The following is a 19,608-nucleotide window of genomic DNA, read 5'->3' as shown; positions in this document are numbered from 1 at the left end:
TGTTTTAAAACTAATTAAAACTAATTTGCGATTCATCGTAACTGCGATATGCGACCTTCCGGACAGTCAAATGAGGACGTCACTTCCGGACTTACGGATAGTCATAGTGACGACGTACTGATGCTGAACGTGGCGAGCAGACGCTGCCTCGGACGGCACATTTGAGAGCGTATTCATTTATTTGACGTTGCAATCTGTGTTGATTGTTGTAAGGTACGATCGATTGTAGTACACGTTTATAATAACTCTGCCGATACAGGCCCGATTAACTGCAGCGCCATCCGAGCTGCGGCGTCGGGACAATACATTCATTGTACGGTCACATCACGCACTTACGGGCACGCCCATGGGCCCATGGGCACGCCCATGCATGCATGGGCGAAGACATTTTTTTTTTTTTTTTTGGCAAGGAACGGGCACCCACGTACGGGCACGTCCTAGTATATACACATGCAGCAATACCTCCTAAATCATCATGTATGTATCATTTGAATCATAGTAACATTGTACAGATGAATTCACCATTAGTTCAAACATCATGCTGAAATATCAAAGCACAATATGTATATATATATATGTATATATGTATATATATATACAGTATATATATATATATATATATATAGATATATATATATATATATATATATATATATATATATATATATATATATATATATATATATATATTGTTACAGACGCGGTTTTAGATGTTATTTTACCGAGCGGTTTGGTATTACCGCGTCCGAACAGTTACTCCCCGCTTAGAACCCAATTTCACCCAAACGTTGGCCGGATCGCACCGCAGCTAGTCAATAGGGAAAAGACAAAGGCGACACGGATGTGAAGAAGAAGAAGGAATAAAACGAGAAGACGTACAGACGAGTAATGGGATTTATTATTTACACAAGCAAAAAGGAGCAATCAAGGTTTATTTACAACACATAAGACGCAGGTGACACAGTGCAAATTTTAGCTTACCTACAGACTTAATTAAATACCCAGGGACAGAACAAACAAAACAAACTCACGTACACAAGAAGGGTGGAAAGGCAGGAGGTGGATGGCTGGAGGGAGAGGAAAGGTCCAAGGGGGTCCTGCAGCTCAACCGGCGCGTTTAGCAGCCGCCGTTCCTTTACGGTCCTGCTCCAAACCGCCGTTCAGGCCCCCTTTGGCTGTTGGGTGTTCTTGCTGCTGCGGCCTCCGCTGCGTTCCCAGGACTTGTCTGACTCGTTGGTCCACACCCTCAACTCTTTCTTGGTCCCTCACTCTTTACCACCGACTCCTCACCGCAACCAACGCAACCACTTGACCACCACCTCTATTGACTGACTCTTCACCACTCTCCACTTGACGACCGACTCTCAACCAACTCAGACCAACTCACGACTCACTTCCGTCCGCGCCTTTTATAGCGCCTCCAGCGATTAAGCCGCCGGCGTTTTGGACACGCCCATCGGGGTGCTCACCTCGGCCCTGGTTGGTCGCGCGACCCTCGGGCTCCGCCCTGGATGACGACGGGTGGGCACGCCCCTCTTCCCCTCTATGACGAGGTGGAGACACGCCTTTCTTCCCCGACTCGAGCCTCGTGGTCAATGGCGGTTATTGGAGGGGAGGTGATTGGGAATCGAGGGCTCAGCAATGACGAAAGGGGATGTGATAGGAAATGGAGGTTTTGGGGATGGGAATGAAAGGGGATCTATTCTCTTTCACTGGTGCAATGGAGTACTTCAATTAATGGGAGACACAGCCTTACTCTAAAACACAGAATAAGAGATAACTATCAACAGGGGTATTCTATTACTTGGCTGATGTGTATGCTTGTGGACTAATTATGGGATGCCCTTTCACCTTTACACAGCTCCGGAGGTAGGGGGGCGCAGAATAAACAATAGTAATAATAGTACAGCACACAATCAAAAAAATATACAGTCCTCATCTCCGCAACAATATATATATATATATTGTTGCGGTTTTAGAACCCTCACTTGTAAATAACTCTTGTATATAAATTCCCGTCATTAATGGTTAAGGTAGCACCCCTAGATAAGCCACAAGCAACACGTAGGACACCATAGAAATCCAGTTATTTCATTATTATGTGTTTTAGATAAGGCCGTGTTTCCAATAGATGAATCTGCGTTGCATCAATTAAATAAGAGTAGGTCCCAATACCGTCCATTTTGCGTCCTCCCTCTCCAAGCGATGCCATTACGTGCCCCTACAGTCGGTGCCTCATAGCTCGCTCAAACGATGCCATAAGTCATGCGGTTAGGCCAGAGGAAAAAGGGGGCGGAACACCAAGAAGAAGGTGTGGCCTGTCAACCAGCCATCAAAGGCATGGCCGGTAAGCCCTCACCAGCCAACCAGGGCTGAGGTAACATCGCTGGCAGGCGTGGCTTTTTGGCTCGTGGAGTAATAGCGCGAAGAGTTATAAAAAGGCGAGCGCAAAGCCCTTTGAGGGACTACTTGTCGGGAGCGCTGGTTGCTTCAAAAGACTGATACGGAGCACACATTTGGGAGAGGACTCACTCGCTGGCGCTGATAAGAGAACTTGGGAGAGGGGGCGTGTAGCACGAACGTGCAAATATCACGTACGAAGGACACCAGCTTCCCCCCCCCCCCCCCCCCCCCCCCGCTATATATAGGTCCGGTCGCGTTCCAAGATACGCGGAGCTGCCTGCCGGGTTTTGCCGCTGGACTGGAGCCTCACCTGGAGCCTGGACCCCATCACCGGGACCCTCTACCTGACCATCCACCAGCTACAATCCCCGTGTGAGTGTGTATGTTTGTCTGCGGTCCTAAGTTAAGACTGCAATAAGACTGCCCTGTGTCCTGCTTCTTCCTCTTCCTTTCCTGTACATCCTTTCGTTTCCTCTTCTCTTGTATATTTGTTAATAAACCCATCCTTGTTCTTCCTACCTTCTGGTTTCCTCTCCATCCGATCGCATCCGTCCTTTCTTCCATTGGGTAAACGTGGCACGATTGGAAACCGCTTAGAATCGGGTCTAGTCATTTGTTAATAGCTCGGATCGCGGATTGCTATCCGCTCGGCATTGTCCATCACATCCGTGGTCGAGCGGGAGTTATTCCCTCGTTTCCGGCCGGCGTTGGTACTTAGGTAGCAGCGAACCCCTAGGCCTAGCAAACCCTACCTAACGCCGCGCCGGCAAGGACGTTATAACTTCCAGGATTCGGGACGGCCAGCTAAAAAGACAAGGGGATTAACCCCCCCACCCCCCTTGATAAGGGGAGCGCCGATGTCCGCGATCCGTAACAATTGGTGTCTAGGAGTGGGATTTGGACCCAAACCAAATTTTTATATTTTTGGACAAAACTTTGGTCAAAATTTCGAGTGGCCGAAATTTTTACATCTAAATTGGATCGTGCCATGGATAACCAAGGCGATTGGATGCCGGTGGGGGAAAATGAGGGGGTGGAAGAGGAGTTAGAGTTAACCCAGGACCCCAGGGAAGAAGTGGGAGAGATGGAGGAGGAAAACGAAGAAGGTGCGGTAGCGGGGGTTGCAGGCGCACAAAATGGCGGCGCCTCGCACATGGCGACGAAGGCCGCGCCCGCTACGCAAGCGGGAGGGATAGATATGCAGGCCCTCATGGCGCAGCTGCAGGCAGTCATACAAATGGAAATGGGTAACCAAATTGGGGGGTTAAGTAGTGAGATGGGAGAAATGAGGGCCGATAATAAACAAATGGAAAATAGACTGGGGGAGCAATTGGGAGGTCAAATTGTGGGGTTAGAAGTCAAATTGGGGGGATTAGAAAGCAAATTTGGGGGATTAGACAGCAAATTGGGAGGATTAGAAAGATTCGGAGACCAATTGGAGGACATAAATGGCCAAGCCTGGGAAATAAATGAGGGGTTAGCGAGGGACGAAGCCCAGTATGAAATAAGACAGATGGGGAGAGACAGAGACCGCAGATCAGGCGGAAGGGTTGCGGGGGTATGCGACGAGGTAGCGCGGCTTGAGGAGCGCGGGTTGAGCGAAGTTGAGCAGGGCAAAGTCACGTGGACCGGGGTAGAGATCGCGACCCGGGGTATGGGGAAGTCGGCGACTGCCGAAGTAGAGAATTTTATTTTATTAGCACCAGCGGTCGTCGAGCTTAACAAGGAAAAAGAAAATAAAGAAATTAAAATCAAACAAATAGTGGAAATTGGGTTCGAAGAGACGGCGGCCTTAGAAAAGCACTCGTTGAAGGAAGAAATGGAAATTGTGCAAAGTCCATGTTCACATCATGATGCCGTACTTGCTAATCCTTATGCGGGAGAGCACACCAGAGCATGTTATTGGGTGTGCAAAAGAGTGCACACCCATGGGTAGGTGTGTACTGAGTGGGTGTGCAACAAAGTGCACACCCATGAGTGTTACGGAGTACGTAACGGAGGAGAGGTGTGTAACCGAGGAGTGTGTGATAACAGAGTGTGCGAGGAGAATGAGTGTGCAAGAATGTGCGCGAGAATGTGTGAGTAATGAAAGGAATGTGTGGTGTGAGCATGCGAGTGGAGCATCGACGTTAACCGGGGCAGCGGTTAGGCTGATGGGTAGCCGACGCGAGCTCTCGGGGCGTGGTGTTCTTTGTGTGCTGCGGGGGCCAGCGGGGATCATTGCCGCGTCGCTCCTGCAAGGAGCGCCATGCACGATTCGGGCCGGGCCCCGCCCTGCACGGTCGGTGCCGCGTTTTGCCAGGCAAGGCGACCAGCCCGGTTCGAGGGGAGGTAGGAGGTTCATAGTGGCGCCCCCTTGTGGTGGTGGCGCTCCGGCCGGGGAAGGCTTGGCCATCGCGCTTGGGAGCGCAAAGCGTTGCGCCGAGATGGTGCCTGGAGCCTTGGCCCGACGAAACCTCCTCCCCTGAATCCAAATGCCGGACGGACCCAACCTGCAGGAGACAGACCACCCATATGCATCGCTCGGCTTCGTTAAAAATGCATTGATGCACCGAAGAGGCTCATAGTGTAATGGACGATTGGCGGTAGTGATTGAAAATGATGCCCGGTGTGGAGGGATTGTAATTCTACCATCCTCACTTTTTTGGGGCAAAGGAGCTATAGTTTATGGGGTTTGGCGGTGCAATCTAGCCCGGGAGGGTTAGAATAAATGTAAGGGACCTAGAGATGACCATAGGTGACCAAGATTTAAGTAGTGACATTGTACAGGTAGTGGGGACATAGAGTAGAGTAGTTGGATGATAATGACGGGGGATGTGCATAGTATAAGGGATGACAGGGAGAGCACTAATATTAGGGGAAATAGATAGCCAGATGATGCTGTGTGCATGAGAATCTTTGTGGTGAGGGTGATGAAATGAGGCAATGCTCGAGAGGGATGTGTGTGTGTGTTGAGTGATTGACCTGCATGATATGCAAGTGAAGTACAGGTGTGTGGAATGAATGGTGTGGAGTGAGTAGTGTGGAATACGTGGAGTGGAGTGTATGGTGCGAAGGAGTGGATGGGGGAAGGAGGGACCCCTTCACGAATACGAAGGGAGGGTAGTTTAAAAGCAGGTAGAGGGAGTAGGTAGATTTGGTTGGATATTGACATCTGTGGTGCTGAAAGTAGCAAGGTATTGCTTCGTTTGGTGCATGAGTAAAGTGAAATGGCTGGGCGTGTGGCCTGTTAGTGAGAATGGTTAAATGGGCACTCCGCCACTGGTAGTCTGTCGGCCAGGTGAGGCCGCAGGTAGGCTCTGGGAGCCAGGTAGTAGAGTTCAATGGGGCCCATGGATCCCGAGAGAGGACCCGGGTAGCCCGATGCCAGAGGGGGCATTAGTGGGGTAAGGGAGCCAGAGGGCCTTCCCCAGGTTAGGTGAGGAGCTAGGTAAGCTCGGGTGGCAACTACAGTGGCGGAGGTGTGCAGGTGAGCGGACCTGCTGGTGAGCCACACGACCCAGCCCCAAAATTGTGCGAGGGCACAGGGAGGAAAATCGGGGGAGTGAGACCCAAAATTGGAGAGCACCACAGTATGTGCAATGGGAATTGGTTTTTAGAACCGCATAGAGTAAAGTGGCCAATGGATTGGCAGGGCAAGACCCCGGGTAGCTAAAAGTGTTAATGTCAATTAGAAGATAGATAGGAGAAAGTCTCTTCGCACCATCCGCATCCACTCACCTAGGGTGATAGAACTCCACACCAGGTTTTGGCAAACATTTGGAATGAAAGACACATCTTGACGTGGGTGAGACATTGTGTTTATTCCATCTCTTCCTCCTTAGGAGGGATTGATGACGAATTCGGAATGAGAGGGGATGGGAAGGACAAGACGTAGAGACGAATTTGTAAATTGTGTAAATACGGGGTAGGGGCAAGGGTAGAGTAGGTGACATGGGGGGTGACGTACGAGTAGGGACGAGCTTTCTCGGCTCGCTCTCCTGCGCCCCTCATCTTACATTACCTTGTTTTGATGTGTACGCTTGCACCCTTCCCCCGCTAATCTGCTTGTCTTCCTTCCCCACTCATGGACCATGTTCATTTGTGCCCGAGGGGAGTGTGCAGGTGCCGCGGTTTGTGCGCCTGCACCCTTGCTGCCTCCTGCCTGCACTGATGCACCATATGGACCACACGTTCTGTGGCCTTGCACCACTTATGGACCACACTTTCTGTGGCCTGGCACCACTTATGGACCACACGTTCTGTGGCCTGGCACCTCTGCTGGGACCGACCATTGTTGCCAGCGGTATCTGGCTTGCGGACCACTGTTTAAGTGGCATCTACGCCATGCAGGTGGACCACCTGAGTTGGCCCTGCTGGCCATATAAATAATAAAAAGTGGACGCGGTGTGTGCCCTTTTTGTTAAAATAACATCATGCAAGAAGACAGCCAGAAACATCTGCCCAGCAGAGCAGAGAAGCAAGAAGACACCATTTATTATTTTTGAAATGTGTTTTGTGCCTTTTTCATGGATTGTGCTTTCATGGTGCTTGTTGGTGCATTTTTTATTTACTATGGTGCATTCATTTTATTAGTACATATGGGTATGGTGTATCAGTGCAGTGCATTGCAGTGGCATTTTCCCCTTCTCAAAAGTTATTCTTTTCCCACAAAAGATAGGTCCTGGGTTGCAGTTTGTATATAATTAGTGTCTTGTAAATAATGCTCCCCACCGGCCAAATGTTTAGTTTGAAGCCCATTCCGTAATTCGGTTAATTGTGGGCCTGAGTCAGTTAGGTAGGATGCAACGCAGCAGGTGGGACATATCTAGTGTTAAAACTGTCGCACTCAGGGTGAGGTTAAAAGTAGAGGGTAACCACACCTAAGTGTCACACTAATTTAAAAGATAGTCTCTTTTGTTTCGGCTTGGGATGAGCCTGGAAAAAGAAGGGGGGGTGCAGTGTTGCGGTTTTAGAACCCTCACTTGTAAATAACTCTTGTATATAAATTCTCATCATTAAAGGTTAAAGGTAGCACCCCTAGATAGGCCACAAGCAACACGTAGGACACCATATAATTCCAGTTATTTCATTATTATGTGTTTTAGATAAGGCCGTGTTTCCAATAGTTGAATCTGCGTTGCATCAATTAAATAAGAGTAGGTCCCAATTCCGTCCATTTTGCGATCTCCCTCTCCAAGCGACGCCATTACGCGCCCCTACAGTTGGTGCCTCATAGCTCGCTCAAACGACGCCATAAGCCATGCGGTTAGGCCCGAGGAAAAAGGGGGCGGAACGCCAAGAAGAAGGTGTGGCCTGTCAACCAGCCGTCAAAGGCGTGGCCGGTAAGCCCTCGCCAGCCAACCAGGGCTGAGGTAACATCGCTGGCAGGCGTGGCTTTTTGGCTCGTGGAGTAATCGCGCGAAGAGTTATAAAAAGGCGAGCGCAAAGCCCTTTGAGGGACTACTTGTCGGGAGCGCTGGTTGCTTCAAAAGACTGATACGGAGCACACATTTGGGAGAGGACTCACTCGCTGGCGCTGATAAGAGAACTTGGGAGAGGGGGCGTGTAGCATGATCACGTACGAAGGACACCAGCTTCCCCCCCCACCCCCCCCCCTCCCCGCTATATATAGGTCCGGCCGTGTTCCAAGATATGCGGAGTTGCCTGCCGGGTTTCGCCGCTGGACTGGAGCCTCACCTGGAGCCTGGACCCCATCACCGGACCCTCTACCTGACCATCCACCAGCTACAATCCCCGTGTGAGTGTGTATTTTTGTCTGGGGTCCTAAGTTAAGACTGCAATAAGACTGCCCTGTGTGCTGCTTCTTCCTCTTCCTTTCCTGTACATCCTTTCGTTTCCTCTTCTCTTGTATATTTGTTAATAAACCCATCTTTGTTCTTCCTACCTTCTGGTTTCCTCTCCATCCGATCGCATCCGTCCTTTCTTCCATTGGGTAAACGTGGCACGATTGGAAACCGCTTAGAATCTGGTATAGTCATTTGTTAATAGCTCGGATCACGGATTGCTATCCGCTCGGCATTGTCCATCACATCCGTGGTTCGAGCGGGAGTTAATCCCTTGTTTCCAACTGGCGTTGGTACTTAGGTAGCAGCGAACCCCTAGGCCTAGCAAACCCTACCTAACGTCGCACCGGGAAGGACGTTATAACTTCCCTTGATAAGGGGAGCGCCGACGTCCGAGATCCGTAACAATATATATATATATATCCCTTTGCTCAAAAAACATCATATAATTACAAAACAAAACTAGATCGTATTCATAGAATACTTATCCTGCGCAGTCAAATTGGTGCGAGCCAACTCTTCTGTTTTTGAACGTGTTTTTTGCCTTTGATCCAATATGGCTGCCAGACCACGTGAGCGATGAAATCATAAATTTATATTTTCTAATATAATTGTTGCATAGATCACGCTCAATAAATTTCAAACTGATCAGACTAAGCGTTGTCCCTGTCGAATTATGACGTCATAATTATGGCACCAATGACGTCATCGTTAACAACACCTATTCCCCATATGAAGTTCTTTACAATGAGCCACGTTTCAATTTTTTCCCAAAGAGAGGTTTTTGAGATATAGAGGTGCAACGTTTTTCGGTTTTTCAAAGATGGTGCCTGTACCACGTGACCTATGACGTCATAATTATCATTTTAAAAAATTATACAGGAGGAGCCACGCATATTCTGAAAATTTTGTGTCCATTGGACGAACTGGTGCAGAGGAATTTTTTTTATTTTTCAGACTGATCAGATCAAGCATACTTGTCGAATTATGATGTCACAATGAAGGCACCGATGACATCATCATCAACATATCTTATTCCCCATGGGGAGTACTTGACAATGAGCCATGTTTCGATTTTTTCCATTGAGCGGTTTGGGAATTATAGAGGTGTAACGTTTTTCTAAGATGACGTCTGTACCACGTGTCCTATGACGTCATAATTATGAATTAAAAAAATTCTACAGGTGGAGGCACTCCTATGGTAAAACGTATTGCCAATCGGACCAACCGTTGCCGAGAAAATGAATTTTTTAAAATGCAGACACGTACCCATGCACACACGGCGTACGCAACCGAATGCTTAACCCTGCTTTTCGCTTTGCGAGCGCAGGGTAAAAATGCACCAAATGGTTTATTATTGCCTTGGTTCGTGAGCAAGAGCCCAACAGTGCACGATTTCCCATCCTGATAAAATAATTTCGGTCAGAATACTGGTGATAATTCACCTACTCTCTCTCCCGATCAGAAAACATTGTAGAATAATTATTCTGCTTATAATTCGTATAATTATTTTTAATTATAATTATATAAGATAGAGATAATTATATAAGATAATACCCCCATGGAGTACACAGGCCTGACTGCGGAAGCCTTGGCATCAATTCTGCTAGTTAATTATTTTCATTGCACTGAATTCATGCTGGTTAATTATTTTTATTGCACTAAATTCATGTGGGTTAATTATTTTCATTACACTAAATTCATGCTGGTTAATTATTTTCATTGCACTAAATTCATGCTGGTTAATTATTTTCATTACACTAAATTCATGCTGGTTAATTATTTTCATTGCACTAAATTCATGCTGGTTAATTATTTTCATTGCACTAAATTCATGCTGGTTAATTCTTTTCATTGCACTAAATTCATGCTGGTTAATTCTTTTCATTGCACTAAATTCATGCTGGTTAATTCTTTTCATTGCACTAAATTCATGCTGGTTAATTATTTTCATTGCACTAAATTCATGCTGGTTAATTATTTCATTGCACTAAATTCATGCTGGTTAATTCTTTTCATTGCACTAAATTCATGCTGGTTAATTCTTTTCATTGCACGAAATTCATGCTGGTTAATTCTTTTCATTGCACTAAATTCATGCTGGTTAATTCTTTTCATTGCACTAAATTCATGCTGGTTAATTCTTTTCATTGCACTAAATTCATGCTGGTTAATAATTTCATTGCACTAAATTAATGCTGGTTAATTCTTTTCATTGCACTAAATTCATGCTGGTTAATTTTTTTCATTGCACTAAATTCATGCTGGTTAATTCTTTTCATTGCACTAAATTCATGCTGGTTAATTCTTTTCATTGCACTAAATTCATGCTGGTTAATTCTTTTCATTGCACTAAATTCATGCTGGTTAATTCTTTTCATTGCACTAAATTCATGCTGGTTAATTATTTTCATTGCACTAAATTCATGCTGGTTATTTATTTTCATTGCACTAAATTCATGCTGGTTAATTATTTTCATTGCACTAAATTCATGTTGGTTAATTATTTTCATTGCACTAAATTCATGCTGGTTAATTATTTTCATTGCACTAAATTCATGCGGGTTAATTATTTTCATTGCACTAAATTCATGTTAGTTAATTATTTTCATTGCACTAAATTCATGCTGGTTAATAATTTTCATTGCACTAAATTCATGCTGGTTAATTATTTTCATTGCACTAAATTCATGCTGGTTAATTATTTTCATTGCACTAAGTTCGTGCTGGTTAATTATTTTCATTGCACTAAATTCATGCTGGTTAATTATTTTCATTGCACTAAATTCATGCTGGTTAATTATTTCCATTGCACTAAATTCATGCTGGTTAATTATTTTCATTGCACTAAATTCATGCTGGTTAATTCTTTTCGTTGCACTAAATTCATGCTGGTTAATTCTTTTCGTTGCACTAAATTCATGCTGGTTAATTCTTTTCGTTGCACAAAATTCATGCTGGTTAATTATTTTCATTGCACTAAATTCATGCTGGTTAATTATTTTTGTTGCACTAAATTCATGCTGGTTAATTATTTTTGTTGCACTAAATTCATGCTGGTTAATTATTTTTGTTGCACTAAATTCATGCTGATTAATTATTTTTGTTGCACTCAATAAAGTTACACTTTTGGGCACATTCCTTAATCTTTTCTTCACTCAATATAATTGGTGAAACAGCAGAAAAAGTTAAGTTTAATGCTTTAGTAATGTGGAGCAGGAGGAAGGACAGCCCTGCTTAAAACTTTGTAAAATATATACTCTTAGGTTTAAGAATCACTACTGTTTTTAAATTTTCAGATTTCACTCCAAATTTCGATACTTATTTAATGTATGGGATCCGATCCTCCAATTTGAATCCAGATTGTGATTATATACTGTCCTATCCGTATCTAGTTAAGACCAGCCTTGGACAAATAGCTGAACCAGCTTTATTACTCCTGAGGCGAGCAGCCGAATATATGGCGGTTATATTTACATGCCGGGAATGACGGGATGCGAGACGTTTAGTTGAACGATAAAACACGGGTTTATTCCCGAAACCACAACGAATAAACGAACACGACAAATAAAATGCACCACAAAGAATTTAATGAACATAAACCAAAGAGGTGAAAAGGAAAGATGAGGTAAAAACTAATGTCTACTTTGAGGATCCTCACACAGGGGAATGAATATAAAACAGGAGAATTTAAAACAGGGGAATATAAAATGAAAATTATATCCCTTTTTGTGCCGGCACTTATCGTTTGGCTCAAATGGCCCCTTTTTGTGGAGAGTGGTAACAATGGTCGATGTTCAAACCTCTCGCGATGTTCAAACCCACACCTCCAAAGAGACTGGAGTGGTAAAGATGGCTTCTTTTAGGTCCCACTGCCTGGCGAGCACACCGCGGCCTCCAACTCCCCCAAAGAGCACCACAGCCGCCAAGACCTCCTCAAAATGCCATCACGAACTAAAAGCTCCACCAGCCTCCAAAAAGCACGCACGCTTTTCCAGCACACAGAACAAAGATGGCGAAACCTTCTTGTTCGATCTCAGATAAAATGCATTCTTCCTCTTCTTCAGTTGAGCCAATCATATCATTCGCCTCTTAGTTCACCCCGCCCACCTCCCACGGACGAATCACGTCCCTCGGGGAGTGACCTCATGGCTTTTCTTGACCGCCCATTTCTCCACCTCTCATGCGCGGGCTTTTGCCTATTAGGTCCTTTGGGTGGGGCTTAGCTTGATCCTGCCTGCTTGTAGTTGGCGGTAAACGTTGTTTACAGGTTTCTTTGCATGGCTGGCCTTGTCAGCAAAAACGTGAGGGGAAAATCACAGAGGGAAAGCATGCACTGGGGGAAATTATCCTTAAGCACTACCGATAATTAGCACAACACCACCCCTCGTGTGGTGAACACATAAACAACCATGAGCTACAGTTTCCCTAATTGCTGTACATCGAGATTTCTCCTACACGTCCACGGTCCATTCTACTTCCTATACAGTTTCCCTTCTACACGTCCACGGTCCTATACAGTTTCTACAGTTTCCCTTCTCCTTCTCCCTCCTTTTGCTTTAAATATTTCCCTATTGATTCTTGTCTTTTTGCAATTGTGGTTTTCATGTATTGTTATGCATTATGTTTTCCACTCTGTCAAAGCGCCTTTGGGCTACTTGAAAAGCGCTATACAAAATAAATGAATTATTATTATTTATATTATTATACAGTGCTACCTTTCCTACGGTATTCTTTCACCTACCCCCCATAAATGTAACAATACTTTAACTAGTCCGTGGGAGTAGATTGTGTTTCCAAGCCAAGGCACATTTGAATAAGCCGAAACAAAATGGCGGCATAAGAACCCAGCGATGTGACAGAGCTGACCAAGATGGTGCAACGCCATTTTATATGAAACACACCACACATACACACATACACACTCTGCATGCATGCATGCACACACATGCTAACGGAGGTGGATACTTTGAGACCCGGTAGATCATTCCATCTCCTGAGGTCCACCCATGTGTGGGGATAGCAGGGAAAAACAACTTGCATGCATACACACACACACACACACACACACACACACACACACACACACACTGCCTTTTATTATTATAGATGTACCTGTAAATATTGAAATATCACTTGCCTGGAATGTTTTACACGGTTTCTCTCTGACTGCTGTTTGGATGGAATTTCCCTTTGCCTCAGGAGAATAACATGCCCGAAACAGGTGAAAAGGTATTTACCGATGATCACATGACATTCGCCACACGATCTCTGTTTGTGGCTGGCAGTGAAACGACTTCAACAACATTACGCTGCGCGTTGCTCATCATGATCGTAAACCCAGATGTGCAAGGTAAGAGGCTGACATCTTTGCTTTCTTTTGGGTGCGGGGTAGCTGTTTTACAGTGGCGTCACACTCTACAACACGCCCCTTGTCCAGGGTAACGGATCCTCACTGCCTTGTTTGGGAAGCCTATTTAGGCGAAGGCCATGAGCACACTTATCCATCACACTTGGACTGTACAATAATGCTACATCGTGGATAAACGTGTCCATGAAAGTTAGTGGTGGCACCAATTTAGGCATCACTATGGAGCATCTGCAGACAGGTGTGTCTACCATGGACATCAAGGGCAGCCATCATCATAACGGCGACCTGGCCAGTCTGCTGGGCCTATGTGCATCAGACCTCACGTTGCATTTACTGCACCTACAGCCAACGATGCTCATAGGAATAGAGAGTGGGGTAGCGCTAGAACACACCTCTATCACTCTAATTGCTTATCTGTGCAGGTTTTTCCCTTCATTGACACCTGTTCACCTGCTCACCACCCATCTTTACCTAAGTCCTGTGACGAGGGAGGAGTGATGTTGTGGATAGGCAGAGGATGCTGCTGGGAGTCCCTAGTCACAAGTCCACAATTATGACAGTCTAAGTGTGATGGTCGTTTCGTCATTAACCAGGAACAACAGTGACATTTGTATTCTGCTTGGGCATCAGAGCAGCCTTCAGGGGTGAAGAAGAGGATAGAGAAACAGAGAGAATCCTCCACATGGAGAAAAGGTTCCCCAAAGAAAGCTTGCTCCACTTAGGCTTACCTGCCTACCATGGCAGGTTGGTCATCCACTTCTGCGGTCGAGAAACACCAAATCAAAGTAAATTAACAAGTACAGACATATTCAAAGTACATCGCCCCCATGCCAAATAAATAAATAACATCCTCCAGCACGCGGCATTGTCGGGGCTCCTTCGGCGCGCGGTGATGCCGCCGTGCAGCACATAGAGATGGTATTGGGAGGGAGAGGTGTACAATAATGATTGATGAATTGCGTAATTAAAATAAATAAATAAAATTGTAAAATAATTAATTTCTTAATCAATTGGCTAATAGCATACCAAAACCACCAGTGTTTCAACCAAAGCTGTAACTTTTTGAGAAATAATTAAATAAATAAATAATCGGAAAAATAAATACTTAATCGATTAATTGATTAATCAACAAATAAAAAATATCCTTTATAGCCAAATCACTTGGTCACTGTCATGTCCAAATATCAGCTTCCTAGCTCAAAAGGTGCCCGAGATATTGCCCAAATGAGAAAGAAAATTAAAAAAGTAATTAATATAATTATTAAAGTAAATAAATAATAACCGTAAAATAATTAATTTATTTATTAACTGGCTAATAGCATACCTAAACCACCACCGTTTCATCCGAATCTGTAACTTTTTGAATCGACAATTGATGAAGCCACACTGGTAAAATGATTGAAAGACTCATCTGATCAGGTATGAAATAACGTAACCTCTATCTTTTTTTTAGCACGGGTACATGCTGAGATAGACCGAGTGTTGGGTGAACGAGCCCCAACAATGGCAGACCGGGAGAACCTTCCTTACACCAACGCGGTCATTCACGAGATACAGAGATTCTCCGACATCATCCCCATGAATATCCCACATGCCACGACCACTGACGTCGAGTTCAATGGTTTCCTCATCCCCAAGGTGTGTTTTTCAAAGAGTAATTTGATAAGCAATTGTTTCCTTCTGCCTTTTATTGCTACAAAGTGTGCACAGTGACATTTTCTATTCTTCTTTTTCTTTCTTTTTTTTTATACATGAGTTTTTTATACAATGTTTACACATTTATACATTACCCCACATACGTACCATTTACCATACTTTGGCTCTGCATTTGTCCTGATCGCGCATGCACAGAGAGGAGTGAGATAATTCTTTCCTCTGTCTGTCTGCCTGGCAGTCAAACAAAATTTAAATAATTCCAAACAGGAAGGTTGTGGTTTTTAAGGATGTTATAAAGTACACAAACAACCGGCATGAAGAAGTAATGTAACATGTTAGACAGGGTGATGCAATAGCCACAGGGTAAAATGATGGTAAAACCTGGAATTTATTTATTTATACGCCTTTAAACCTCTTTCAACTTTTATTACCTCCCCCACAAAAGGTGGATGGAGGTTATTTTCACCCCTGTCTGTTTGTTTGTGAACAAGACATCTCAAAAAGTTGTGGACGGATTCGGACGAAATTTGGCAGAGTGGTGGTGCATGTGACATGGACAAAATTATTAGATTTTCGTGAAGATCAACCGGAATGAAAGAATATGGATTCGGATACGAAAATTATTTTATTTATAAATGACTAGCAGAAGTACCCGGCATTGCCGGGCGGGGGAGGGGAAGGGAGGGGGAAGAGGAGGGGAGGGGAACGGGGGGGAGGGGAGGAGAGGGGGGGAGGGGAGAAGAGGAGGGGGGGAAGTACCTGGCATTCCGTGTATAAACGTGAGGGAGAAGAGGGGGGAGGGGAAGGGGGAGGGGGAGGGGGGAGGGGAGGAGAGGGGGGGAGGGGGAGGGATGGGAGAGGAGAGGGGTGGGAGGGGGGAGGGGGGAGAGGGGAGGGGAGGGGGGAGGGGAGGGGAGGGGGGAGAGGGGAGGGGAAGGGGTGGGGGTAGGGGGAGGGGGAGGGGAAGGGTGGGGGGAGGGGAAGGGGTAGGGGGGAGGGGGAAAAGGGAGGGGGAGGGGGAAAAGGGAGGGGGAGGGGGAAAAGGGAGGGGGAGGGGAGGGGGGAAGGGGGAGGGAAGGGGAAGGCCAGTCAACAATGACGTTGCGGTTCTCATGGTCGGAGAGCAGCACAACAATCACGACATCGTCCTGAATCTTCGCAACAGCACGAAGCGGATTTTGGAGACTCACCGATCCTGTGACGCCCTCCAGGACCGGCGTTGCCGGGTAGGGGAAGGGAGACCTGTACATTCCCAACCCGTACATTCGCCCTCTCGACTCAAGCTCACTCGGACAAAAGCCTCGCACAAATTACACCGTGAAGGCCCAATGGCCATGTCTATGCCACAAATCAAGTACGTGAGCGAGTCGGGCGCATTGAATTGAAAATATATAGAACGCTCATACTCCGTGAAAAGTGAAGCCAACTGGCGGCGGAGATGGAACATCATGTGATCGCTCTGAGCGAATCAGCGCGCTGCTCTGCCACCGGTCAGAATCCGTGTATAATATTCCTCGCTGAAAAAAAATATATGTGAAACATGCTACTATCTATGCTAAATCATGCTAAATCATGCTAAATCATGCTAAATGCTAATCATGCTAAAATCTATGCTACTTGCTGTGAGTTTATGGCGGCAAGGAACATCACGTGATCACGTCACGAACATCATTCGTGATCACGTCATCACGTGATCTTGATCGTCATCAATGAGCGTGAATGAGCGAATCAGCGCGCTGGAAATTTTCCTTCCTTACTCATGGCGTAAATAAATATACTGCCGTAAATATGTTACATTATTATGTACTACAATAAATGTACTACAATATTTTTGAAAAATTTCATTGGTTGCTAGGAGACGGCAGTATGTAAAAACCGTTTGAATATTTGAAATACAGTTTGATCCAGAGGTAAGTGGTATGGTCTTGCTTGTTGGTGGACACGATATGTGTAAAGGAAATTATTTTGGTGTCCTGTATCTGGTCGTGCTAGTTGGTGAACACGGTAAATTTAAGGGAAATGATTTTCTGTCATTCTTCTGAGTGGTTGCTTCTCCTTCCCCGTATTTTTGTTCATTTTATTGTTTTTTTCCACTCTCTTGAGTTGTGGGCCTTCCTTGAGTGGTATTACATTTATCATCATCATCATTGGAATGTCTGTTGTAAAGATACGGACATCAAGTCCGTATCTTGACGCAGAGAGCATCAAGCACCATCTTTTTATACCAGGCAACGGCAACGGCAACGCACAAACGCAGACCTCGCTCGGCCCCGCCCACAGCGACCTCTCTCGGCCCCGCCCATAGCTGCCTCGCTCGGCCCCGCCCACAGCGACCTCGCTCGGTCCCACCCACAGCGACCTCGCTCGGTCCCGCCCACAGCGACCTCCCTCGGTCCCGCCCACAGCGACCTCGCTCGGTCCCGCCCACAGCGACCTCGCCCGGCCCCGCCCACAGCGACCTCGCTCGGTCCCGCCCACAGCGACCTTGCTCGGTCCCTCCCACAGCGGCATCACTCCGCCCTACACGGCACTATCTATATATTATTCGTACAATGCCGGGTACTTCTGCTCGCTGAAAAAAAATCTATGTGAAACATGCTACTATCTATGCTAAATCATGCTAAATGCTAATCATGCAGAAGTACCTGGCAAAAACGTAATCGCTTTTCGCTCTGAAATACGTGCGAACGCGTAACTGAGTTAATGGCGGCAACGAACATCACGTGATCGCTCTGAGCGAATCAGCGCGCTGCTCTGCTACAGGTCAGATTCCGGTCATAATATTCCGCGCTGAGGTAAAAATATGGTAAAAAAAATATTATGAAATAAATTTTTAGGTCGGCCATGTTCTTACCAGGCTCAATGGCCATGTCTGTGCCAAATATCAAGTACGTGAGCCTCTCCGTTTAGGAGTCTATCGGTAATATTACACACACACACACACACACACACACACACACACACACACAAACTGTGTTTTATATATATAGAAGATTCTTTACCATTGAGGAATCGGGTGAAAAGCGATACATAACATATTTTTAAAAGTTATGGACGAGTTATGAATAAACTTGGTGGACGAGTTGGGTAGGTGACAAGAACAAGCCGATTCGATTTTCGTTCAGGTCTTTTTTATTTTTATTTTTATATATTTTTTGTATACAACATCGAAGCTCATGTAAGAGCTAACATTAATGACAAAAAAAAATCGAACACATAAGACATAATAAAGGGAGCGGGAGACAAGATGGGGAGAGAGGGGAAGCACACAAGTACAACAGTAGAGAACAGGGACATATGGAGATCTGTGGGAGGGGGAGGGCTTGGGGGAGGAGGCGTAGGAAAGGGGGTGGGGGGTACAAGAGGTAAAAAAAAAAAAAAAGGACATGGGCATAGCTAGGATTTCCAGGAAAGGAGTCGGTATTTCAGAAAAGTGGATCTTGGGTGAATTAACGGGGGTAGAAAAGATCAACGTTTTGGATGGGGGAAGAAAAGAGATGGTGGTGAACAGCTGTTTTAAAGACCTGGAGGGAGGAGTGGGATTGAAGAGAGTGAAGGAGTTTGTTCCAGAGTTGTGAGAAAAGAGGAATGGAGGAGTGAAGGTGAGCAGAGAGTCTTGATTTTGGCAGTTTCACCAGAAGAGGGTTGCTGGCAGATCTTGTGCGACCTGCAGGAGTATTTGGGGGACAGAGCACAGACAGAGCTGGGGGGCTAGGCCAGTGAGGAGTAGGTAGAAGACAGAAAGACAACCAACCTGCCTGCGGTGAGTGAGTGAAAGGCCCTCAGAGTTAGCTTCATCGCGGGAAGCCTTGACTTCCTCACTCCAGTCTTGACAGGAAGAGGAGAACAAATGGTTGCATTGAGAGCCACACTTCGGTTACAAGAGTGGAGGAAGTCAGTAATCCAAGAGGGGAGTTGGCCTTGGATTCCATAGGCAAACAGTTTGGAGAGTAACGCAGGATGTCAGACTGTATCAAAAGCACGAGATATGTCCAAAGAGAAGGCTGAAGGAGCTGGGGCTCCCACGTCGATCGGAAGAATGGACGCGACAAAAAGCTAGAATTCATCCGAGTTGCTTTAATGAAATCAAACACTCCGGCACTCTGAAAACCCGTTTATCGGTCAGCAATATATATCTATTCTCCCAGGGGGTTTGCCCAGGCCCGGCGCCAGGGGGCGTGGCCCAGCGTCCTGGCTGCGGCCTGGCAAGTTGAGCGCGGGCCTGCCCGGGCGTCCTGGACGAGCCCGGCATGGTGATCGCTCCGCGTCCTTGATGGGTGCAAGGCGATTGTGAAAACCCAGCGGCAGCCGCTACACACGTCCCCCCAGAATCGGCTTGCACCGGCAGGGTCAATTTGAGGGGGGTCCTGATGACCCGGCCGAAGCGACCCC

General features: G+C 46.0%; 1 protein-coding gene across 1 annotated transcript in view; it reads left to right on the top strand.

The window, feature by feature from the left end:
- Positions 1–19,608, top strand: part of LOC137434355 (cytochrome P450 2C5-like) — a 62,713-nt gene that overhangs the window by 27,602 nt on the left and 15,503 nt on the right. The window contains exons 7-8 of the mRNA XM_068127266.2: positions 13,392–13,542; positions 15,014–15,198. Coding sequence (XP_067983367.2) covers positions 13,392–13,542; positions 15,014–15,198 — 336 coding nt within the window. The remainder of the gene's footprint in view (positions 1–13,391; positions 13,543–15,013; positions 15,199–19,608) is intronic.

Source organism: Myxine glutinosa, chromosome 10 (genome assembly GCF_964187855.1).
Source record: "Myxine glutinosa chromosome 10, kmMyxGlut1.1, whole genome shotgun sequence".
Lineage (NCBI taxonomy): Eukaryota > Metazoa > Chordata > Myxini > Myxiniformes > Myxinidae > Myxine > Myxine glutinosa.
This window is presented reverse-complemented; position numbering and strand designations above follow the sequence as displayed.